At 45.7% G+C, this 27,160-nt stretch overlaps 1 protein-coding gene across 1 annotated transcript in view; it reads right to left on the reverse strand.

Annotated features, from left to right (window-relative positions):
- pdk4 (pyruvate dehydrogenase kinase, isozyme 4) overlaps positions 1 to 27,160 on the reverse strand; it is a 46,304-nt gene that overhangs the window by 14,398 nt on the left and 4,746 nt on the right. Inside the window, exons 3-7 of the mRNA XM_084326946.1 lie at positions 13,770 to 13,841; positions 12,972 to 13,156; positions 10,280 to 10,372; positions 5,827 to 5,904; positions 793 to 869 (exon numbers count right to left, since the gene is read on the reverse strand). Coding sequence (XP_084183072.1) covers positions 793 to 869; positions 5,827 to 5,904; positions 10,280 to 10,372; positions 12,972 to 13,156; positions 13,770 to 13,841 — 505 coding nt within the window. The remainder of the gene's footprint in view (positions 1 to 792; positions 870 to 5,826; positions 5,905 to 10,279; positions 10,373 to 12,971; positions 13,157 to 13,769; positions 13,842 to 27,160) is intronic.

Below are 27,160 nucleotides of genomic sequence, written 5' to 3' on the forward strand. Positions count from 1 at the left end.
TCAATTCTCCCCTCCCCTGTCTCGAACGTTGCTAGGCCATGCCTCCCACTGGTCGGCTGCAGTGAGGATAGAAGCCTTGCATCACGTGTCCCCTCCGGTACACGAGGAGGCAGCCGTCGCATCTTTTCACCTGAACAGCGCGATCTCTCAGTGGCGAGGAGTAACGCGTGGGGAGGCTCACGCTGCCCCGATACTTCCTGATTCTGCTGTACAGGCGCACCAACCGACCTGTAGGAGTCGCTGTCCACAACGTCCGATCCCCACCCACCGGCTTTCCCACCCTCTAACACTTGCCAATTGTATTAGTATGAACGACCGGCCAAGCCGGTAGCAACGCCGAGAGCTGGGCTCGAACCCAGCATCTCCTGCGTTAGTGGCGAGCGCCTTGCCCACTGCGCCACTTAGCCGCCCCAGTTCCAAAGTTTTAATAAATCACTTAGTTCATATTAGAACATCAGCCTTCTTCAGGGCATGAACGAAGGCCGAAACATGTTTTTTTTTCTTTTTTTTCTAATAATGATCTAAGCGATTTATTAAAGCTTTTTAATTTTTTTATATATGAAGAATGCCTGGAATTTCTTTGTTTTTTCAACTGCTGTATATCTATCCGAGTTACAGTGGAGGCAGGTAGTACCGTGTGCAGCGCTACGCCCCCCGCGTCACGCCCAGACGAGACGAGACAAGACAAGGCCGGAAAAACGCTGTGCGTGCGCGGCGCCGTGTTTGTGTTCTGTGTTTGTGGCGTGTCATGGTGTCATGGTGTCATGGTGTGGGCTTCTCGGCGTACCGTACCTTGAACAGCTCGAACAGCATGTGGTAGAGGTGAGACGGCACGTACACGATGTGGAGCGGCTGGTCTGGGTTTTTAGCTGGAAAACATCCCATAATTCACATCACTTGGGGGGGGGAGGAAGGAAAGTCAAACAAACACAACACACACCACACACAAAATAAAAGCTAAGGTTTTTCCTCGCTGGTTGTAAACCAGAGAGTAAATGTTGGATGTTGGTTGGAAGATGTCTTCTGGAAAACGTCTGACTCTGCCGGGAGGACAGACAACAGACCAGAGCTCTTCAGTAAGCGATGCTTAGAGAGAGAGAGAGAGAGAGCGATAAGACGCCGTGCCAAACCAAACAGGGGAAGTTACACCACGACTTCACCCGTCAGTTTGATTAATTCCACTGCTCCTCCTAACCGCCCCGGTCGGATTACATGGTGGCCGGCGGCGCCGAGACTTTCTCTGGCAGAAAATACCGGAATAGGAATTCAACCTAATCTGGATTTAATAGTAACTACGGTACACATACTGTAAATAACTACATGCTGTAACGGTAACTTTGCAAACTGTATTATTCACAGGCCGAGGTCCTTTCTCTCGCGCTGTGCCGTCATGTAACCTACTGCCTTTTAGCACTTCATATTTACATTCAGTCATTTATCCAAAGCGACTTACAAAGTGTGAACAACAAGTCAGCAGGAAGGTACATCTCTAAGGCTCAGTGGTGTTGTTCATCAAATAGTGTTGAACACGAGTGTTACTATAGACTGCTTTCTGTCTCAGGTGTCTGAGGGGAGTGGCTAAGGACTTTCTGTCACAGGTGTCAGAGGGGAGTGGCTAAGTACTGTCTGTCTCAGGTGTCTGAGGGGAGTGGCTAAGTACTTTCTGTCTCAGGTGTCTGAGGGGAGTGGCTAAGTACTGTCTGTCTCAGGTGTCGGAGGGGAGTGGCTAAACACTTTCTGTCTCAGGTGTCTGAGGGGAGTGGCTAAGCACTTTCTGTCTCAGGTGTCTGAGGGGAGTGGCTAAGTACTTTCTGTCACAGGTGTCTGAGGGGAGTGGCTAAGTACTTTCTGTCTCAGGTGTCTGAGGGGAGTGGCTAAGTACTTTCTGTCTCAGGTGTCTGAGGGGAGTGGCTAAGTACTGTCTGTCTCAGGTGTCTGAGGGGAGTGGCTAAGTACTTTCTGTCTCAGGTGTCTGAGGGGAGTGGCTAAGCACTTTCTGTCTCAGGTGTCTGAGGGGAGTGGCTAAGTACTTTCTGTCTCAGGTGTCTGAGGGGAGTGGCTAAGTACTTTCTGTCTCAGGTGTCTGAGGGGAGTGGCTAAGTACTTTCTGTCTCAGGTGTCTGAGGGGAGTGGCTAAGTACTTTCTGTCTCAGGTGTCTGAGGGGAGTGGCTCAGTACTTTCTGTCTCAGGTGTCTGAGGGGAGTGGCTAAGTACTTTCTGTCTCAGGTGTCTGAGGGGAGTGGCTAAGTACTGTCTGTCTCAGGTGTCTGAGGGGAGTGGCTAAGTACTGTCTGTCTCAGGTGTCTGAGGGGAGTGGCTAAGTACTTTCTGTCTCAGGTGCCTGAGGGGAGTGGCTAAGTACTGTCTGTCTCAGGTGTCTGAGGGGAGTGGCTCAGTACTGTCTGTCTCAGGTGTCTGAGGGGAGTGGCTAAGCACTTTCTGTCACAGGTGTCTGAGGGGAGTGGCTAAGCACTTTCTGTCACAGGTGTCTGAGGGGAGTGGCTAAGCACTGTCTGTCTCAGGTGTCTGAGGGGAGTGGCTAAGTACTTTCTGTCTCAGGTGTCTGAGGGGAGTGGCTCAGTACCGTCTGTCTCAGGTGTCTGAGGGGAGTGGCCAAGTACTTTCTGTCTCAGGTGTCTGAGGGGAGTGGCTAAGTACTGTCTGTCTCAGGTGTCTGAGGGGAGTGGCTAAGTACTGTCTGTCTCAGGTGTCTGAGGGGAGTGGCTCAGTACTGTCTGTCTCAGGTGTCTGAGGGGAGTGGCTAAGTACTGTCTGTCTCAGGTGTCTGAGGGGAGTGGCTCAGTACTGTCTGTCTCAGGTGTCTGAGGGGAGTGGCTAAGTACTGTCTGTCTCAGGTGTCTGAGGGGAGTGGCTAAGTACTTTCTGTCTCAGGTGTCTGAGACGAGATGCACAGAAATAACAACTGGCACCAAAATCCATTCCGAGACAACATACTTTGTTGGTGGTGTGAAAATTATGCAGAGAAACATTCATATCTTTGGAACCGTTTGTGTTCAATTGTATCTTAATCGGGAGATTATCTTTTGAAAGTGTATATCTCTGGCTGGCAGTGTGCACAGAATAAGGCATCTACTCCAGTCCGCGCTCCGCAAGTCTGCAAGCGTGCGCACAACGGAGTATAAAGAGAGGGCTCTATAGCAGAGGTGCCCAACCATCGGGTCGCGGACCGGTACCGGGCCGCGGATCATTTGGTAGCGGGCCGCAAAGAGAAAGAATAAAGTTGTTTAAAATTAAATGTATTTTTATTTTCATTAGTCTTCCGGGTATTTTATTTAAAAATAATTCCCACTTCCGCCCCTGCGCCTCACTCCCGCGTACTTGACTCAGTCGCAGGTTTTTAATAAAGGCGGGCTGGCGGTGCGCATAAGGCATATTATATTATATATAATAAAGGCACTAATACTGTTAAGATTATTGAATCGCAATCGCAAGTCAGACTCTCACGTCATAATAACAAACTGTGGTATCATCTTGGCTAATAAGTACGGATGTCCGATATTATCGGCCGATATTGCCATTCAAATGTAATATCGGAAATTAATTAACTTTAATAAAATCAAAGTTATTTAACCTTTATTTACCCAGGCAAGCAAGTAAGAACAAATTCTTATTTTATTTATTGTCAAAAGTATGCATAATGTTGTGTTAATTCCATGACAAGAGGTATGTAATGTTAATTACCTGAAATTATTCCGTTTTGGGGGGGGGGGGGGGGGGGGACCCTGCATATATCGGTATCGGAAATTAAGAGTTGGACAATATCGGTACAGTATATCGGATATCGGTAAAAGAGCAAATATCGAACATCCCTACTAATAAGACATAGATTTTCTGCCCGATTTGTACAAGTGATGGCTTATTTTGAAGGTATGAAGGAAGGTATGATCTAATTAGAAGATTCCTCAATAAGACCTAATGTCTGTGCCTGGTCACAGGTGCGATCATAGGCCCTAACTATCCTAGTCTAATTCAAGGAATACCTTATCTTATCTTAGGTCCTCAAAGGACGCAGACTGGTCCGAAACACCGTGGTCCAGCCGGGCACGAGGGGCAGAACTTGGGGAAGCACCGGAAGGCTACGTTGGATGTCAGAGAACATGTACAGGCTCTAGTATCCACAGGAGAACAACCAGCAGACTGAACTAAGGAGTAAAGAGTGGCTGAAGAAACGAGACTAGGCGCGCCCCGGTTAAGCCGGATCCACGCCAGACTCTAGTAAAATACAAAAGATGGATTGGTCAGAATTCATTCCTGTACTCGGCGGCAGTAGATTGGAATAGGCTGCCAGCAGACATTAAGTTAATTAGCCCCTATTCCTCTTTTAAAGTCAAAGTCAAGAGCTGGATCAGGAGAAGCAGAACCTGGGTTTAATTTATATTTTATTTATCTTAGTTGATTTTATTTGAAGGTATTTTATTAGGTTTTGAGGGGTATATTTTTTATTGTCTTTATTATTATTATTATTTTTTACTGTATTTTATCTCCCTATGTTTCCCTCCCCCCTCCGTGGTGGGCACACCCTTGCTTTACCCACAGGCTCTGCCAGGTTGTATCATGCACCCATACTCTCACACACCTACACACATCCAGACATACACTCGCCAGTGCATATTACTCACAGACATCTGAAGGACCGGAATGGAAATAAGCTGTGAGCTTTATTGCGTTTTTATCCTTTTGATAATGGTGGGCCTCTATATGTAATATGTATATATGTTCATTATCAATAAAGATCTCTATCTATCTATCTATCTATCTATACTCAGGCCTGCACCTTTCAAACCCATGCAGAGGCAGTCAGCCAGTCACTCAGTAACCACACTGGCTCGTAAAAACATGCTTGAACACAGACCCAACTGAGATCTTTTGCAGGACAGAAACAAATGCAAACATGAAATAATCAGTAACCAAATTTTCCCCCGGTTGCCAAGTTTAGCTGCACATGGTCGGTAATGATCTGCAGCTGCTGAGTGTGAACGGTGAGGTGAGGAGAGGAGAGTGAAGCGGGTAAGGAGAGGAGAGGAGAGGAGAGGAGAGGAGAGGAGAGGAGAGGAGAGGAGAGGAGAGGAGAGGAGAGGAGAGGAGAGGAGAGGAGAGGAGAGTGAAGCGGGTATGGAGAGGAGAGGAGAAGAGAGGAGAGGAGAGGAGAGGAGAGGAGAGGAGAGGAGAGGAGAGGAGAGGAGAGGAGAGGAGAGTGAAGCGGGTAAGGAGAGGAGAGAGGAGAGGAGAGAGAGGAGAGGAGAGAGGAGAGGAGAGGAGAGGAGAGGAGAGGAGAGGAGAGGAGAGGAGAGGAGAGGAGAGGAGAGGAGAGGGAGAGGAGAGGAGAGGAGAGGAGAGGAGAGGAGAGGAGAGGAGAGGAGAGGAGAGAGGAGAGGAGAGGAGAGGAGAGGAGAGGAGAGGAGAGGAGAGGAGAGGAGAGGAGAGGAGAGGTGAGGAGAGGAGAGGAGAGGAGAGGAGAGTGAAGCGGGTATGGAACTTTACTATACAGACACCCATGTATTTCTAAAGTTTATCTAAATTTTTCCTTGCAGTAGATTTGGGATAGAGATTCGATTAAAATATACCCTTTTGAATGAAAAGGCATTGTGACAACTGCATTACTAACCAAAAACAGACATCAAAAACACAGGTATAAAATCACTCTGTAATTTGCAATGAAAAATAAAAAAAAAAAAATAACTAAATCAAATATTGTTATACCGTCAAAGACCTGAAGAATATTGTGATGTCATTGGCCGTAGCGCCCGGCCCCGACTCTATACCATCTCTAGGTTGTACAGTAGGGAGAGTTGTTGGTGACTCACAGTTGACTTGTGTGATCTCCAGGTCGGGAGACATCATGTAATACTGTTCACAGAGCATCTTGGAGCTCTCATAGGCATCTGCAGGGAAACACCATATATCAACACATTTATTAGGTTAATATACATGTTATTTAGCAACATTATTATATGATATTATTGATATTGTTTATATTATTTACACTGTTTATTTGTAAATATTCAGATTAAATTGCATTGCCTATATTTATGTCTTTCTACTATTACCCTGCCTGTTGTGAAGGGCCAGATTAAACCGAATATATATATTTATTATATATATATATTTAATTGTATTTGTATATTCTCTAATATTCCTTGATATCCCTTGTATATTCCTTGTACAATATGCATTGAATATCCATTCTAGCCTACTGAACATGCCCATAATAGTCTCCATTCTACTTTGGTCGAGACCTTGGTGCCAGGCTGCCATACCCCCCAGACCCAGTTCAAACGTACCGCTCAACATGTACGAACAAGTCCTAGTTCCGCGTAGGAATCTGGCTACCGCACCACTAACGGTACTATTTGTTCATAGTGCGTATATATACTGCGCTACTAAAGTAGGACTTCCTTTTTTAGTCCAGTTTCTTACCCTCCAATAGAGTGACAGACGTAAAGCCTCCCCGCGACGCCACGTGTGGGAGTAAGGCCAAGTTCGGCCTACCATCGGTATTGAGACATCGTGTATATTAATATTTGAATAGTCATATTTGGCACTATATCGCCAGTCGAGTTGGACGTAGTCTATTAAGCTAATAATAGTCTATTCACATGTAGTGCTTCGTGCGGTGAGAATACTATCGTAGTCAGTACCCCATCGTTTCGGGCAGAGAACTGGCTGCTTATCCAGGGTGGCCGACCCCATGTGAGGCTGCACCCGAGGAGCCCCAGAGCCGACGAGCGAGTGGACCTGCATACCGGATTATTCTACCGACGACAGCCCGCCTTCCCAGGCACGGATTATGCTTTGTGTACAGTGATTATTCCATGGATAAAGACCCCCGACACTGCCGTGTGTTGGAACCCCCCCCCCCTGGAGAGGACGCAAGGTGAGGAGGCGCTCTGCAAGACGAGGTCGCTTCACGTCTCTCCTCCGTGGACCGGAGAGAGCCGGCCCACAGAGAGTCCAGCTGCTTTCATCTGTGGTCCAAGGATCGCTGGCGCATTGAACTGCACTACTGTGGGTTCACCCAGGATACCCTTAGCCGGACGAGGCAGCCAGACTCTACCCCCCCCCCCTCCTACTCCTGTTGTCTTACAAGCGACCGGAATACCCCCCTAGTGTATCCAGTCTTATAATCATTAAAGTATCATTGCTGTTATTCCTTAACTATTCCAGGTCGTATATTTACCACCTGCGCCATCAGAGATTGGACATTCTCTATTGATATACCGACGAATACTCTTTGCCATAAAAGTGCATACTATTTCAATTCATAAATGTAATTAAGTGATTAAGTGCTTGCTCTACACACCATTGCTGTGTAGGAATAAATACATACTTCGACTTCGTACATTTGTGTTGGATCCGTTTCATCTACGTGAGAGTGTTTATCATAATATATTTATGCCGTGTACTGGGTGGCCGAATATAAAGTACAAAGGTAGTGGTAGTAAGTAGCATATCTAGTAATACAGTCAGGGAATTGTACCCCTCAGTTACACTGCCCATACCTGTACCCCCCCCCCCCCCCATGCTGCTATGATGCCCGAATTTTCCCAAGGCATCTTATCTTATCTTAGCCTTAAGTTGTGTAATATAAGACTTTACAAGAGCACACATATAAAACGTACAATCATTTACAATAAAAATAAATAAACGACAGAATCACAAAGTATAAAAGATATTTATCAATATTTGTCACAAGTCATGAACATCGGGGTTCATACAGGGGGGGAATATAAATCAGTCAAAACAAAACATCTGCAGCTGCAGATGTGCCTCCAAATCGTTAAGAATGACTTATCCAAACGCTCCCCGAAGATTCAGGTCATTTTGCAACTAATTTCGAGCGGAGGGAGCTGCTTAAACTTAGACGACGCCCAATTGCACTCCGGCTGTCGTGTAACAAAAGGTAATTGTGCGTGATGACCCGAGAGCGATGCTGGAGACGAGAGCCTCCTCCGCTGGTCGCTCTCAGGGCCGGCAAATTGACACGTTGTTGACGTTCATTAGCAGGTCTATTACACCACCGTGTTTGAGCTCTTCAATTCCCCCACGCCCCACCGGCTGTACAGATAATATCATGAGACCAAGGGCACAATGTCCAGACCCTGCCCAAATACAGAGTGGGTGAACGCAGGTAAACATTAACCCGTTAAGCCCGAGCCATATTTTCAGAAAATCCGCCTAAAAGTACACGCCCAAGTAAATGAAAGATTGCTCCACTTCTACAAGGTCCATTTGCAGGTTCTTGGTATCTAGGGACATCTATGGACCTCAGGGAATGTATTCCCAGTGTCAGAAATATTGTGTCTGTTGCTAGGCTTGAGGAAATTGTAATGAACCAAAGGAGAATCCCCCCCCCCCCCCCCCCCCATCTTTGACGGTGAATAACACCACGCTAACATTGACCAAAAGTGAAAATGCCACCGAAAATGCCATTTACCGGATTGAGACGCGTTTCAGAAAGGTAAAGAAACAATATACTGTACGTTGTATTTTATGGCAATGACATTGAGGTTTGTTCGACCCGTGAGATATAAACATGAAAATCACGTCAATATTTGGAAGAGAAACATTTTTTGGACTTCCGTTGTCGGCGGCTGGTGTGAGCTGGGTAGTGTAGTTTTGTGAAATCTAGACACCCGCCGAAAGCCCAGGGTCTCCTCCTTCAACCATTTCATGACGGCTTCCTGTCCTCGCGTCTAAATCCTCAGATTTCCAATGCAATGCACAGAGATTTTTATAAGCTCATATTGGTGTCCTCCATTCTGTCGGCTTTGGCTCGTTCACACTGAACAGAGCAAAGACGCCGCGATGGCGTGTGCGCTCAGACCGAGCGCCGCGAGATGCCGTGTTTCCCGGGTCGTAAGCGGATGGAACCAGCACGTCTCGGGTTTGTGGTTCTAGGTCTGTCTGTGGGTCTCTGAAGGTGCACGCACGCGATGACAAATGTAATCAATTTGACACGCATAACTTGTTAAAGAGTTAATACAAGCTTAGGCCTAACAAAAATAATGGTTGGTTTCAGGTTGCCGACCGACCCTGCCGATTTAGGTGCGACCCAATATATTTTATGAGTTTTAAAAAAAAATTATATATTAAAAAAAAAAAAATCCGTTTTCTTTTTTTTTCTTTTTTTTTTTTTAGAATAAAGTTTCATAGAAATCTTAGTCAAACATTTAGTATTATGGATATTAAACATGCTGGCAGAGTACATGCATCCATGTTGTTGTGAACATTTTAACCCTTTCACTGCCACACGACAGCCGGTTAACCCTTTCACTGTGACAATACAGAAGGTTAGCCCTTTACTATCACACAACCGACGGCGATGCTCCATCATTAGCATCATTAGCTCCGCATCCGCGGAGCTAATGATGCTAATGATGGAGCATCGCCGTCGGTTGTGTGATAGTAAAGGGCTAACCTTCTGTCGTGTGGCAGTGAAAGGGTTAATTAAATAAAGAAATTCCCTATCCATAGTCGCCGTGGGAAAGAATAAAATAAAAAAAAAAAAAAAAAAAAATTCCCTACCTACCCATGGGGCCAAACTGACAACCAACCTGAAACCAACTATTATTTTTGTTAGGCCTTACGGCAAGCCTTCTCTAGGCTTTTGAACATGTAGGTCAGGGAGAGCAGCCGAGATAAGAGAGGAAATGTCACGCCCGGCAGCGCTCGCAAGATTATAGGTTCAGAGAGTCGCGACCCGAGTGTAATCCCCAAGTGCACGGTGCTCCGTTTGGACAAAATTGTCCAATGCGTTCTTTGAATGAAAGACAATAAAAAAAAAATTTTTTTTAAAAGGACAAATGACATTATGTGTGGGGTCCACCACTGTTTCAATATTGGTTAGGATTTAAAATATCTTTTAGTGCGTGCCAGGCATTACCCTTGTCCTCATGAAATGTTATTGCTTTATGCTGAAGTAGATTCTCAAGAGACTGGTGTACAAGTCCAGGGCGGCCAGTTGATGTACTGTGAGCTTATTTGCATCTTCTCGACGAAGCAATATTCTCCTGGTTGGCGGTGGTTAGTGGTTATTATGATATTACCTACCATCTACATTAAGGCCTATAATGCCCACAGAATTAACCACCTTATCAAAACATCACACCCATACAGTGTCCCGCACAGACGCTGGGGCGACACCGCACCATACCTGAAGACGGCATAATGCCGCATCACAGGACTCATGGGGGGGGGGGGTAAGATTCCCGGCTTGAGCGGCCAGCCTGAAGGGGGCGACAGAGAGAGGGCCGTTACCTTGCACCACCTCCACCACGTCGCAGGTGGGGTCGATGCTGCCGATGTGTTTGGGATGAGCGGGGTTCACGCTGCTGCCGTCGAAGATTAAAGCTAAAAGACACAAAAACGACAAATTATACACAACTCTGAACAAATTCAAACAATAAAAAACACATAGACCCCGTGACGCAAAATATGTAAAAAGCCAAACACCTTGGTGACCATTGGCAACCGAAGGAAAATGCAATATGTGCTTTTCTAGTATGCAAGGTTTTAACTACTGCGGCTAAAAACAGCCGTGGCATGTTGACACAGCCTAATGGAGCGACACGTCTAAAGCCAAAAGAGGAAACTTGCCCTCCATTCAAACAAACACACCCTGAACCTAAACCTTTAATCTGACCCGCCAGGCGACACAGAAGCGTCTGGGAAGTCGTCCTTTCAAACTCAAACTGTCTACTGTCATAAAAAGAAAATCGTCTAGTTTTGGTATCAAATGTACTATAAACCTGGCTATGAATGATATATCAACAAATGGAGTTCCGTGTCTTTGTGTGTGTAAGTAAAATGCATAAAAACTAGTTTTTCAGAAAACAACCTCAAAGTTCTGTATTGTAATTGTGATCTATGGACACAATCAGACTAAATGAAGTCAAATATACAAATAATTGTCTGTTTTCGATATTTTATTGCCACTAGTTTGAAATAAGACATGTTTAAGGAAGCAAAATATAACAAAAAAAAAAAAAGCTAAAATGTTGGGGGGTACTGTCCCGCCTTAACCCTTTCACTGCCACACGACAGAAGGTTAACCCTTTACTATCACACAACCGACGGCGATGCTCCATCATTAGCTCCGCATCTCTCTCCAACATAATAAGCAAAAAAAAAAACATATGAACGACTCAGAGAGTTATAATATGGGTTAACTCAAACGGGTAACTGACAAGGCATTGGTTCATAACTCACTGATAATCTTTGGGTTCTATACCGACCATTGGTTCATAAAATACTGGTTCGTAACTCACTGACCAGGACTGGGTTATATACTGACTGTGCTGGTTCATAACTCACTGATGAGGACTGGGTTATATACTGACTGTGCTGGTTCATAACTCACTGATGAGGACTGGGTTATATACTGACTGTGCTGGTTCATAACTCACTGATGAGGACTGGGTTATATACTGACTGTGCTGGTTCATAACTCACTGATGAGGACTGGGTTATATACTGACTGTGCTGGTTCATAACTCACTGATGAGGACTGGGTTATATACTGACTGTGCTGGTTCATAACTCACTGATGACGACTGGGTTATATACTGACTGTGCTGGTTCATAACTCACTGATCAGGACTGGGTTATATACTGACTGTGCTGGTTCATAACTCACTGATCAGGACTGGGTTATATACTGACTGTGCTGGTTCATAACTCACTGATGACGACTGGGTTATATACTGACTGTGCTGGTTCATAACTCACTGATCAGGACTGGGTTATATACTGACTGTGCTGGTTCATAACTCACTGATGACGACTGGGTTATATACTGACTGTGCTGGTTCATAACTCACTGATCAGGACTGGGTTATATACTGACTGTGCTGGTTCATAACTCACTGATGAGGACTGGGTTATATACTGACTGTGCTGGTTCATAACTCACTGATGACGACTGGGTTATATACTGACTGTGCTGGTTCATAACTCACTGATGAGGACTGGGTTATATACTGACTGTGCTGGTTCATAACTCACTGATCAGGACTGGGTTATATACTGACTGTGCTGGTTCATAACTCACTGATCAGGACTGGGTTATATACTGACTGTGCTGGTTCATAACTCACTGATGAGGACTGGGTTATATACTGACTGTGCTGGTTCATAACTCACTGATCAGGACTGGGTTATATACTGACTGTGCTGGTTCATAACTCACTGATGAGGACTGGGTTATATACTGACTGTGCTGGTTCATAACTCACTGATGAGGACTGGGTTATATACTGACTGTGCTGGTTCATAACTCACTGATGAGGACTGGGTTATATACTGACTGTGCTGGTTCATAACTCACTGATGAGGACTGGGTTATATACTGACTGTGCTGGTTCATAACTCACTGATCAGGACTGGGTTATATACTGACTGTGCTGGTTCATAACTCACTGATGAGGACTGGGTTATATACTGACTGTGCTGGTTCATAACTCACTGATGAGGACTGGGTTATATACTGACTGTGCTGGTTCATAACTCACTGATCAGGACTGGGTTATATACTGACTGTGCTGGTTCATAACTCACTGATGAGGACTGGGTTATATACTGACTGTGCTGGTTCATAACTCACTGATGAGGACTGGGTTATATACTGACTGTGCTGGTTCATAACTCACTGATGAGGACTGGGCTATATACTGACTGTGCTGGTTCATAACTCACTGATGAGGACTGGGTTATATACTGACTGTGCTGGTTCATAACTCACTGATGAGGACTGGGTTATATACTGACTGTGCTGGTTCATAACTCACTGATGAGGACTGGGTTATATACTGACTGTGCTGGTTCATAACTCACTGATCAGGACTGGGTTATATACTGACTGTGCTGGTTCATAACTCACTGATGAGGACTGGGTTATATACTGACTGTGCTGGTTCATAACTCACTGATGAGGACTGGGTTATATACTGACTGTGCTGGTTCATGATCATGCGCGTGGAGATGCGGCTCATGTAGAAGCGGTCCAGGAAGTACTGGACGTTCTGGTTGGTGACGGGGTCCACGCCGAAGGCCTCCTTGTACTCCGTCACGCCCTGGGCCATGGTGGGCACCACGTCGTTGTGGCGGTTCCGTACGTTCACTAGCGCCCCCGCGAATCTGGGGAGAGAGGAGACGCAGGGTGGGTTACGTTGGAGGAGGTCGTGAGTCACACAGGGGCGTCAAGCCGACACCAATAAGAGGACGTGGGAATTTCCTAATAAGCAAGTTGGCCTTCAAAATTAAAGTATGTACATTTACACATTTTGAAAACGGAGAACTTCACGGTGAAAGTCGGTGCCCCATTTCATTGTGGCGCAGCCCCAGATTGTACACCCAGGGATTGTGTACCTAAATGTGTGTTTGTGTGATTTCAAAACACGAGGGTTCGCTCATCATCAGTACAGTGACCCTTCTCCGGTTTCTCTCTCCAACATAATAAGCAAACAAACATATGGATGATTTGAGTTATATGGGTTAACTCAAACGGGCAACTGACAGGGCATTGGTTGATAATAACTCACTGATGATCCTTGGGTGCTATAATTATATTTTTACCATAATGACGCAGCCTTGCTACAGATGGAGGCCGATGTTATATTGTTCACCAACTGAACCACACACACACAATCATGCATAAACACACACACACACACACACACAGGTCCCCCAGGACACACACACACACACCTAGTCCATGCCCAATGGATCACGTCTCTCTACAATAACTTACTTGCTCAGGACCTGTTTGTCGTTCGGGTCCTTCTCTAAAAAGTCCACGATCTCCAGCAGACTCTGTGAATACCTATCGGGAGACGACACGGGGGGGAAAAAAAGAGAAGGATGTTCAGCCGCGTTTCACAAGAGGAGGATATGGAAACACCATCAGTTACGGTTCATTTACCCCAATCGCTGCCCCGGTGAAGAGGACGGCGGGGACAATGTGTTTGCCTTGTAATCAAGCGTTATACAAGCATGACCGCGGGAGGTCGAGGGCTGAGAGGGTTCTGAGAGGCCCGCCCGGTGGGATCAGACCCCGGGGGGGCCGGGGGGGGGGATTTATGACATTCTAATGATGCGGTAACCATGGCTACTGGCCGTAGAGAGACCTCAGGATGGAGTTCACGGCTTTCCCCAGGATGTGCTGAGTTGCAACTACTGTCGGGTGTGTGTGTGTGTGGTGCAATAATCCAAATACAAGTTATTAATTTAGGTATAAGGTTGTACAATGGTTTAACATTGACCATGAAAAAACACACACACACACACACACACACACACACACACACACACACACACATACAGTGGAACAGAGGACAGAGCAATCACATAATAGACAACAATGCGTCCGCTTCTAAGCTGGTCCCAAGCTTTCACAGCAAAAGAAAGAAGTTACAAAAAAAATAATAATTACATAATAATTATAATATAATATATATAATATATAATAATATATATATTATATATAATATATAATATAATATATTATAAATATTATATACACATTTTGTATTTGTATTCTTTATTTTATTTTTTTACAAATGAAAGAGTTAACACACAAATGCTCTGTGAGATTATTCTCCCAAGTCTGCGATGTCATGCTTAAATGTCCTAGAATGTGCTTGGAGATTCCTCTCCCCAGAGCAAAAGAAGTTAAGTTAATTACGCTCGACACAATTACCGCTGGTTCAATCAACTGAACGCCGGCTAAGCCTTACGCAACAGTCGCTTGTTTATCAACGCTACACACCATAGACTATGTGGGCCAGCCAGGGGGGGGGGGGGGGTCTCTCTCTCTCTCTCTCTGGGTGAAAGGTGACTCGGCCGTTTCCAACAGGCTGACTTTGTCCCTTAGGTGACCTTCAACGCTCCCCGCTCTCCTTCAGGCCTATCGCACACAGATCTCCATATTAATACTGCGCGGTAAACCTGGCAATTTCTCAAGTATTTTCTTGACTGGAAATATTAGCGGTAGAGCGGGGTCTCTCTCTCTCTCTCTCTCTCTCTCTCTCTCTCTCTCTCTCTCTCTCTCTCTCTCTCTCTCTCTCTCTCTCTCTCTCTCTCTCTCTCTCTCTCTCTCTCTCTCTCTCTCTCTCTCTCTCTCTCTCTCTCTCTCTGCCAACAGCATAGCAGCTGAGTGACAGACTGGAGGGCTTCGGGGGAGGGGGGAGGGGGGAGGAGACGGCGTGAGTGAGTCGAGAGACTTAAAGCTGCTGAAAGTGGTTTTCTTTTGTTAAAATAAGTATAAAATAGCTCTACATTCCGACAGCCATCACCGATATATATATAGAGTGTTTGGTCAGTAAAACATGGGTCTCTCAGTCCCTCCGCTCTGCAGTAAACACAAAATAAATTTTCCGGTATCCCGTTCCCACTTTATCCAATCAGGAGAGAGAACCCTAGATGTTTTTTTTTTTGCAGTGTGGAGTTCTCTCCCCTCATTGATTTAAAGTGGGAACAGGATACCGGAACATTTATTTTCTGTTTACTGCAGAGTGGAGGGACTGGGAGACCCGTGTTACTGACCAGACACACTATATCAGTGATGGCTGTTTACTGCAGAGTGGAGGGACTGGGAGACCCATGTTACTGACCAGACACTCTATATCAGTGATGGCTGTTTACTGCAGAGTGGAGGGACTGGGAGACCCATGTTACTGACCAGACACTCTATATCAGTGATGGCTGTTTACTGCAGAGCGGAGGGACTGGGAGACCCATGTTACTGACCAGACACTCTATATCAGTGATGGCTGTTTACTGCAGAGCGGAGGGACTGGGAGACCCATGTTACTGACCAGACACTCTATATCAGTGATGGCTGTTTACTGCACAGTGGAGGGACTGGGAGACCCATGTTACTGACCAGACACTCTATATCAGTGATGGCTGTTTACTGCAGAGTGGAGGGACTGGGAGACCCATGTTACTGACCAGACACTCTATATCAGTGATGACTGTTTACTGCAGAGTGGAGGGACTGGGAGACCCATGTTACTGACCAGACACTCTATATCAGTGATGGCTGTTTACTGCAGAGCGGAGGGACTGGGAGACCCATGTTACTGACCAGACACTCTATATCAGTGATGACTGTTTACTGCAGAGTGGAGGGACTGGGAGACCCATGTTACTGACCAGACACTCTATATCAGTGATGACTGTTTACTGCAGAGCGGAGGGACTGGGAGACCCATGTTACTGACCAGACACTCTATATCAGTGATGACTGTTTACTGCAGAGCAGGAGGGACTGGGAGACCCATGTTACTGACCAGCCACTCTATATCAGTGATGGCTGTTTACTGCAGAGTGGAGGGACTGGGAGACCCATGTTACTGACCAGACACTCTATATCAGTGATGACTGTTTACTGCAGAGTGGAGGGACTGGGAGACCCATGTTACTGACCAGACACTCTATATCAGTGATGACTGTTTACTGCAGAGCAGAGGGACTGGGAGAGCCATGTTACTGACCAGACACTCTATATCAGTGATGGCTGTTTACTGCAGAGTGGAGGGACTGGGAGACCCATGTTACTGACCAGACACTCTATATCAGTGATGGCTGTTTACTGCAGAGTGGAGGGACTGGGAGACCCATGTTACTGACCAGACACTCTATATCAGTGATGGCTGTTTACTGCAGAGCGGAGGGACTGGGAGACCCATGTTACTGACCAGACACTCTATATCAGTGATGGCTGTTTACTGCAGAGCGGAGGGACTGGGAGACCCATGTTACTGACCAGACACTCTATATCAGTGATGGCTGTTTACTGCACAGTGGAGGGACTGGGAGACCCATGTTACTGACCAGACACTCTATATCAGTGATGGCTGTTTACTGCAGAGTGGAGGGACTGGGAGACCCATGTTACTGACCAGACACTCTATATCAGTGATGACTGTTTACTGCAGAGTGGAGGGACTGGGAGACCCATGTTACTGACCAGACACTCTATATCAGTGATGGCTGTTTACTGCAGAGCGGAGGGACTGGGAGACCCATGTTACTGACCAGACACTCTATATCAGTGATGACTGTTTACTGCAGAGTGGAGGGACTGGGAGACCCATGTTACTGACCAGACACTCTATATAAGTGATGACTGTTTACTGCAGAGCGGAGGGACTGGGAGACCCATGTTACTGACCAGACACTCTATATCAGTGATGACTGTTTACTGCAGAGCAGGAGGGACTGGGAGACCCATGTTACTGACCAGACACTCTATATCAGTGATGGCTGTTTACTGCAGAGTGGAGGGACTGGGAGACCCATGTTACTGACCAGACACTCTATATCAGTGATGACTGTTTACTGCAGAGTGGAGGGACTGGGAGACCCATGTTACTGACCAGACACTCTATATCAGTGATGACTGTTTACTGCAGAGCAGAGGGACTGGGAGAGCCATGTTACTGACCAGACACTCTATATCAGTGATGGCTGTTTACTGCAGAGTGGAGGGACTGGGAGACCCATGTTACTGACCAGACACTCTATATCAGTGATGGCTGTTTACTGCAGAGTGGAGGGACTGGGAGACCCATGTTACTGACCAGACACTCTATATCAGTGATGACTGTTTACTGCAGAGCAGAGGGACTGGGAGAGCCATGTTACTGACCAGACACTCTATATCAGTGATGGCTGTTTACTGCAGAGTGGAGGGACTGGGAGACCCATGTTACTGACCAGACACTCTATATCAGTGATGACTGTTTACTGCAGAGTGAAGGGACTGGGAGACCCATGTTACTGACCAGACACTCTATATCAGTGATGGCTGTTTACTGCAGAGTGGAGGGACTGGGAGACCCATGTTACTGACCAGACACTCTATATCAGTGATGTCTGTTTACGGCAGAGTGGAGGGACTGGGAGACCCATGTTACTGACCAGACACTCTATATCAGTGATGGCTGTTTACTGCAGAGTGAAGGGACTGGGAGACCCATGTTACTGACCAGACACTCTATATCAGTGATGGCTGTTTACTGCAGAGTGGAGGGACTGGGAGACCCATGTTACTGACCAGACACTATATCAGTGATGGCTGTTTACTGCAGAGTGGAGGGACTGGGAGACCCATGTTACTGACCAGACACTCTATATCAGTGATGGCTGTTTACTGCAGAGTGGAGGGACTGGGAGACCCATGTTACTGACCAGACACTCTGTATCAGTGATGACTGTTTACTGCAGAGCGGAGGGACTGGGAGACCCATGTTACTGACCAGACACTCTATATCAGTGATGACTGTTTACTGCAGAGCAGGAGGGACTGGGAGACCCATGTTACTGACCAGACACTCTATATCAGTGATGGCTGTTTACTGCAGAGTGGAGGGACTGGGAGACCCATGTTACTGACCAGACACTCTATATCAGTGATGACTGTTTACTGCAGAGTGGAGGGACTGGGAGACCCATGTTACTGACCAGACACTCTATATCAGTGATGACTGTTTACTGCAGAGCAGAGGGACTGGGAGAGCCATGTTACTGACCAGACACTCTATATCAGTGATGGCTGTTTACTGCAGAGTGGAGGGACTGGGAGACCCATGTTACTGACCAGACACTCTATATCAGTGATGGCTGTTTACTGCAGAGTGGAGGGACTGGGAGACCCATGTTACTGACCAGACACTCTATATCAGTGATGACTGTTTACTGCAGAGCAGAGGGACTGGGAGAGCCATGTTACTGACCAGACACTCTATATCAGTGATGGCTGTTTACTGCAGAGTGGAGGGACTGGGAGACCCATGTTACTGACCAGACACTCTATATCAGTGATGACTGTTTACTGCAGAGTGAAGGGACTGGGAGACCCATGTTACTGACCAGACACTCTATATCAGTGATGGCTGTTTACTGCAGAGTGGAGGGACTGGGAGACCCATGTTACTGACCAGACACTCTATATCAGTGATGGCTGTTTACTGCAGAGCGGAGGGACTGGGAGACCCATGTTACTGACCAGACACTCTATATCAGTGATGGCGTTTACTGCAGAGTGGAGGGACTGGGAGACCCATGTTACTGACCAGACACTCTATATCAGTGATGACTGTTTACTGCAGAGTGGAGGGACTGAGAGACCCATGTTACTGACCAGACACTCTGTATCAGTGATGGCTGTTTACTGCAGAGTGGAGGGACTGAGAGACCCATGTTACTGACCAGACACTCACTCTGATGGCTGTCGGAATGTAGAGCTATTATTTTAACTTGAAGACTAGCTAGATAAGGACTGAGCAGCTAGAGGGCGGCTGATCTGCAATCAGTCCAATGCACACAAACATCTGGTCGTCAGGCAATAGCTTCCTCTTGACTTCTGACGAGGAGACTGTAGAAGACTCAAGGTTTCATATGGACAGGTCTTGCCCACCAATAGGACGCCCTGCTGCTCACTGTCATGTGACGATAAATCACCTGCTAATTTATTACAATCACCTGTCGTTTGCCGACCAAGATGTCTGTGATGGAATACTATGAATATCGAGCGATGTGTCATGGGTGTATTGGTGTGTGCGAGTGTGCGTGTGTATTGGTGTGTGTGTATAGGTGTGTGTGTGTATGTATAGGTGTGTGTGTGTATGGGTGTGTGTGTGTGTGTGTATGGGTGTGTGTTTATAGGTGTGTGTGTGTGTGTAATTGTATAGGTGTGTGTGTGTGTATGGGTGTGTCGTGTGTGTTTATAGGTGTGTGTGTGTGTGTGTGTGTGTGTGTGTGTGTGTGTGTGTGTGTGTGTGTGTGTGTGTGTGTGTGTGTGTGTGTGTGTGTGTGTGTGTGTGTGTGTGTGTGTGTGTGTGTGTGTGTGTGTGTGTGTGTGTGTGTATGGGTGTGTCGTGTGTGTTTATAGGTGTGTGTGTGTGTGTGTGTGTGTGTGTATGGGTGTGTGTATGGGTGTGTGTTTATAGGTGTGTGTGTGTGTGTGTGTGTGTGTGTGTGTGTGTGTGTGTGTGTGTGTGTGTGTGTGTGTGTGTGTGTGTGTGTGTGTGTGTGTGTGTGTGTGTGTGTGTGTGTGTGTGTGTGTGTGTGTATGGGTGTGGTGGGTGGTTGGTTGGACAGTGATGACAGCAAACATGAACCTTTTCAAAAGGTTGTTGAACTGGGCTGTTTTTTATGACATCACTAGTTTTCTAGTTTCCATTACGATGGACTGAAAAAATCGACTGAAGTGGAAGCAGACGTCTCCTCTGGGCTGAATGGATGGATGGATGAATGAAGTAAGTCAGTAAGTAACAGGCCGACCCGGAGAGGACCAGGGGGTTCTACAGGGGGTTGCCTGGACAACAGAACCCCGGTCCCTGTGGCCGTTGAATGTCGCCACCGTTTTCGAGGAAACGTTGTTGTTGTTGTCTAGAAATAATTTTTCTAAGAAGGCCTTCCATTGAATGAGGAAGTACAGAAAGCAGAAGTCATTCCCCTGAGAGGATTAATACAGAAACTCGTAACATAATAATCTCCCACACATCCAGTTTTGAACACATTACATTTAGTTTGTTGTCTAGAACTTATTTTTCTAAGAAGACCTTCCATTGAACGAGGAAGTACAGAAAGCAGAAGTGGAATAATAAACACCGTTAGGTTCCCTGAGAGGATTCATATTAATACAGAAGCTTGCTCATCTGTCTATCTATAGGAAGTGACATGTGTCAATCAACAGGCTGATGATTAAAGGGGCACTTCACCAAAAAAACATTGCACATAATCTCACACACATCCATCCAGTTTTGAACACATACATTTAGTTTGGCAGTTATTTAGAGTAAGTGAGTTCAGGGCTGACCTTCGGATTTCTTTTGGATTTTGAAGCCTGGGGGCCGAGATTCTATTTTAATTCTAAACTTCGAGATAAAAAAAAAAAAATATATATATATATATTGTAAATATTTTTTTATGTTGTGGGACTTGTACAGCACTTTGTTCAACTTTGTCAGTGCTGTAAAGTTTTAACCTTTTTAAATCTTAGACAAACTAAACACTTTGGTTTCATGAAATATTGTAAGCCGTCATTTGAGGCTTTATAAAAGCAGCACAATGAACACAAATCTGTCAGTGCCGAGTCCGACCTCATCTTAAATAACAAACAGCATTGCTTGTTGTAGTTAACAAAGAGAGTTGATTTTGCACACACATTTTATTTCTTTTTTTTACATTTTTTTTTATTTTCGAATTTAATTTTCATATTCGAATCCCATGCACATCGAACGAAGCTTCCAAGTATTTAAGAGTGAGTTTGAGTTTGGTCACCGGGGACATCGGATCCTTGCGTTGTGTTAATTACAGAAAACAATAGCAATACTGTACCTGTTCTTACAGGGAGGGGCTGCTGCCTCGTGGTGTCATTGAGATGTAATTAAGACCACGCAAGGATTCAATGTCCCAGACGACATCACTGGTGGTCAATTATTCAAACTCATTTGCTCTCAGTCTCAATAACTGTCGGATTTACTCTCGATAACTGTGTGCAAAACATGGATGTGTGTGTGAGATTATGTGCAAAATAAATCAGAATTGTCTTTTTTGGTGAAGTGCCCCTTTATTTTTGGGGGGAGGGGGGGGGTCTAATTAGATGGCAGAGAAGAGGGATATAAGGATGTGACACCCCCAGGTCACAAGCCAATCAGGAACATGTACCTCTCAGTCCTGGCTATCAGCCAATCAGGAACATGTACCTCTCAGTCCTGGCTATCAGCCAATCAGGAACATGTACCTCTCAGTCCTGGCTATCAGCCAATCAGGAACATGTACCTCTCAGTCCTGGCTATCAGCCAATCAGGAACATGTACCTCTCAGTCCTGGCTATCAGCCAATCAGGAACATGTACCTCTCAGTCCTGGCTATCAGCCAATCAGGAACATGTACCTCTCAGTCCTGGCTATCAGCCAATCAGGAACATGTACCTCTCAGTCCTGGCTATCAGCCAATCAGGAACATGTACCTCTCAGTCCTGGCTATCAGCCAATCAGGAACATGTACCTCTCAGTCCTGGCTATCAGCCAATCAGGAACATGTACCTCTCAGTCCTGGCTATCAGCCAATCAGGAACATGTACCTCTCAGTCCTGGCTATCAGCCAATCAGGAACATGTACCTCTCAGTCCTGGCTATCAGCCAATCAGGAACATGTACCTCTCAGTCCTGGCTATCAGCCAATCAGGAACATACGGCCTGACTTTTGACTAAATGGAAACTGTCCGGCTGCCTGCAGCTCTTCCACTAAGAGGTGGAAACAGGACAGAGCATAACTGTCGTGCCTCGTCATCCAGTTATATATAAACACAACCTGTAACCCCTTACTTAGATCTATCGGTGACTCTGTCTCAGTCAATCTACCACGATACACAAGGTGCCAGGGTGTTCACCAGACAGACAGACAGACAGACAGACAGACAGACAGACAGACAGACAGACAGTAGAGCCATATGAAATCTGTTTAATTTTTTCCCAAATTCCATAATTTTTTTTTCCAAATTCCGTTTTTTCCGTTTTAATATTTCAGAATTCTGTATTTTGCTTTGTACGCTCATTTTACCATCAGAAATAGTGTCTAATAAGTGGGAATGAATAAATGTCCACAATTTAATAAGATATAACAGTCCATTTAATAGGGCTGTCTTAAATACTTCGAAGCTTCGTTCGATGGGCATGGGATTCGAATATGAAAATAAAATTCGATTATTAAAAGAATAAATAAAAAATTATATATATTTTTGCAAAATCAACTCTGCCTCTCTTTGTTAACTACAACAAGCGATGCTGTTTGTTATTTAAGATGAGGTCGGACTCGGCACTGACAGATTTGTGTTCATTGTGCTGCTTTTATAAAGCCTCAAATGACGGCTTACAATATTTCATGAAAGCAAAGTGTTTTGTTAGTCTAAGATTTAAAAAGGTTTAAACTTTACAGCACTGACAAAGTTGAACAAAGTGCTGTACAAGTCCCACAACATAAAAAAATAAAAGTAATTTTTTTTTTTTTTATATAGTTGATTCCATTTTTATTGCTCAATTCCGCGATTCCGTCCGCGATTCCGTGATCGCGGATTCCATATGGCTCTAACAGACAGACACACACGAGATAGCTGGCACGTGGCCATGAGCTGCAACAGTGGGTCACTTGACTCCAGCCTGGGACCATCACATCTATATTTATATATTTATTGTAAAATACAATATAACCGACAGGGCACACACAGACACTCATCTGCAACCTTTGTTTACACTGTTCATTTCTCTCGTATTTTTATATTCAGAGTTAATTATATTATTTATTTGTTCTCATATTTTTATATTCAGATCAATCATTCAGATGTGCCTATATTTATGTCTTTCTACTATTACCCTGCCCATACCTGTACCCCCCCCCCCCCATGCTGCTATGATGCCAGAATGTCCCCCAACAAGGGGATCAATAAAGGAATATCTTATCTTATCTTATCCTTAAGTAGTGAAATATGAGAATGGGCGAGCGCCGGAACAAACTAATTAATTGAGTTTCAATTTAAATTCCGATGTCGTCCTTCCCACGATCATCAAAACAAGATAATCAAGATAAAACAATTATTGTACCGCGTTGCTCTCATTTTGTCTTGTGTTGTAAATGCAGCGCACCCTTCCTTCACCGCGGTGCGCTCCGTTTCTCCAGTTATTTTTAAACGTCTTTGCCAACTCGTAGAAGACGACAAAAAGGCAGCAGCCTTTGGTCGAGAAGAAAGGTGAAACTAATTCAGTCGTCGTCATACAATGTTCTCAAATCAATGAGTAATCGTGTTTAATAATCGTGATTTTTCAATATCAATCGGAATAACGGTGATTATGATTTTTGCCATAATCGAGCAGCCCTACCATTAGTTCTAATCCAGTTGTCAATGAGAGAGAGGGAGATCTAACAGACTCCTATGGGCCACTTTGCTTTGATGTCTGACATGCGACACGTGGCTCTTGGCATTTGATTTTAGCAGCGGATAAATTCTCCAAAACGGACCCCCTGTATCAGCCTGGTTCCAGCCTGATATCCAACACCAGAGTGCGTGGTGTCGCTGCTAATCCCTGCCACCTGCACCGACCGCGTGCGTGCGCTCCTCAACCAGGCCTACGATATACTACTGATATGAAAGCATGGGTGCAAACTCCACGTGGCGTAGAGATATGTACAGTAGGCTATGTATGTACACTTATGCAACCAAGGGGCCACGTCACAACGACAGGAGGCATGCATGCATCGTGGACCGCCAAGCAAGCCCCTGTATGTCTTTAATCTACTTCAAACACGACCGTCAGCAAGCAATCACGCTACATGTTTCCTAATCAGCGTCTTTGTAAAGAGACAGCGGGGTGGTCGAGGACCGAGAGAGCGCGTGCGAGGCGAGAGAGAAGCCGATGCATCCCGGCGAAGCGAACAACCAGTCAGTGTAACCCACAGAGAACCAACAGACAAACACCGATCACAGCAGCGTCTACTCCAGTCAGACCTGTAGCACGCCGTTACGGTGGCTGGAGGACCCAGACCAACAAGGTGCACCCAAAAGACGACGCAAACCCCTTCCTCGCTAGCTCTTGTGTAACTCATGTAACACACTGATGTAAACCAGACGAAAGTATTTTTCTGGGTCTTCGTCCTCTTAGCAGTTGTGTTAGTATTGAGCCGTACTGTATTGTACCCATTCTGCAATCTGTTAATAAAGTTTTCAATCAATCAATCAATCAATCAGGTAAAATGTAGGAGGAGCGGAGGGAGAGAGTTCAATACACTACGAGGGTAACGACTGTAGTACTACAGTAGGCGGAGACAGTGCAGAGGACATGATACAGCATGGTACAGTAGTAACAGTGCAGAGGACATGATACAGCATGGTACAGTAGTAACAGTACAATACATGATACAGCATGGTACAGTAGTAACAGTACAGTACACGCTGAACATCTGGAGGGCGGAGCGAGGGGGGCCTCCTCTCCCCGAGCCCCCCTGATTGGATGATGTCGAGGGGGGGGGGGGGGGGGGGGGGGTGTAGAGGAACGGGTCGGAGGCAGAGTGGAGCCGCCAGCGGGTCTGCTGCTGGATAACGATCAGGCTGAGCCCATAGCTGCACATACGTAGCCCCTTCCGTGACGTTGACGCACACGCCAACATGTAGGCTGAACCCATAGCTGCATATAGTTGACGCACGCCAACATGCGTTGGCCAGTGAACACAATACAACAGTCACTTGCTCGTCATTACTAAACCATGGGAATGTTCCCCAGTGCTTCATGGTTATTGACAAACGGTCCGTTCTAAATGTATCACAGAGACATTTCAAAAGGTACTACTCACAGTTGCACGAGGGTTTCACACACAAAAAAAGCGGGGTGGTTTGAAAGCTCGGCGTTGTTAATAAACATTTTATTTTTTTTTAATTATAAACGAGTAAAAATCACTGAGGTAGCGTTGCGCCAAAATGGCTTAGTCTTTTTAGTCTTTTTCTTCCCCATTGTGACATGCCGGAGCGCTGTGATTGGCTTCTTCTCTTCTTCTGCTTTGTCACGTGCCCGGTGCGCCCAGCGCTCACAGCGCTCCGGCATCATGTCACAATGCGGAAGAACAAGAGTACGCCACGGTTTGGACCATGTTTACCACCATCACTATTACTACTCTCTGATTGAATCCTGTTGACTACTACTACTCTTATCACTATTATCATTACTATGTAGTACTTGCACTTTGTTCTATGTTCTATTATTACCCTGTACTAATAGCTAGTGATGCACGATATATCGGCTGCCGATATAATATCGGCCGATATGGCCGCTTTTTTTACACATCGGTATCGGTCCGATATCAAGATAGGGTCGATATTTTCAAAAATAATAATAACTTTTTTTTTATTATTATTATTATTTTTTTTACATGTTTTGGCCTTAAATAGTTTTAAATATCAGTAATGTCTGAAAATAAGTTACAAAGGTAAAAAAAAAAAAAAAAAAAAAAGAAGCGTTTTGGAAAATAGCTCTTTATTTGATTATCATAAAAAAGTGTACAGAGATAGGCGGCTACGTGGCGTAGTGGGCAAGGCACTCGCCACGAAATGCTGGAGACGGTGGGCTCGTCAGTTCGAGCCCAGCGCTCCACATTGCTTTCAGTTTAGCTGGTCGTCCGTACTAATACACATTGGCCGTATTAGGGGGTGGGAAACTGATGGGTGGGGATCGGGCGTTGTGGACAGCGACTCCTACAGGTCGGTTGGTGCGCCTGCGCAGTAGAATCAGGAAGTGTCGGGGGCAGCGTGAGCCTCCCACGCGTTACTCCTCGCCACTGAGAGGTCGAGCTGCGCAGGTGAAAAGATGCGACTGCTGTTACCTCAAGTACCGGAGGGGACTTGTGCTATGTATGACTTAGTCCACATTGCAGCCGGCTTGTGGGAGGCAAGAAACAGCGTCCGTGACAGGGGAGGGTTGAATTGGATGATACGAAATTGGGATGGGAGAAAAATATAGAAAAATGGGAGAAAAAGTGGATAAAAAAAAAAAAAAAAAAAGTGTACAGAGATATCGACATCGGTAAATATCGGTATCGGCCAGAACAGCAATATTAATATCGGTTATCGGTATCGGCCACAATTTTCACATCGGTGCATCACTACTAATAGCCTGTACAAACCCCCCCCCCCCCCCCCCCCCCCCACGCCACACGCTGCTATGATACTTGAATTTGATTAATATTGTATTGGATATTAATAAAGGAACACTTGACTTGGCAGAGAGGCGTCCCTCTGTTTCTAGGGGCCACTAACTAGAAGGTTGAGGGCCGCAGGAGCCCTGCCAGCTGACGCCCTACCAGTGAGGGGGGGGCGCCGACACTGTGGAACAAGCTCCCCCTCAACATCAAGTCTGCCGACACCGTACAGACCTTCAAGGCCTCGCTCAAAACCCAAAAACCCACCTTTTCGCTCTGGATGATCACTGAGTTACTTTGCTGTTGTGTTGTGTGTCTGAGGTGTTCTCATGTTCTCTGGCTGTCCGTCTGCCTGGTTCCCTGTTTCTTTGTCCTGTCCATTTATTCCTATTCTCCCCCCCTGGCTGCGCCCAGGACCGATGTAAAGATTGGCTGGCATTATAAATG

This window comes from Notolepis coatsorum, assembly GCF_963971535.1.
Source record: "Notolepis coatsorum genome assembly, chromosome: 13".
NCBI lineage: Eukaryota > Metazoa > Chordata > Actinopteri > Aulopiformes > Paralepididae > Notolepis > Notolepis coatsorum.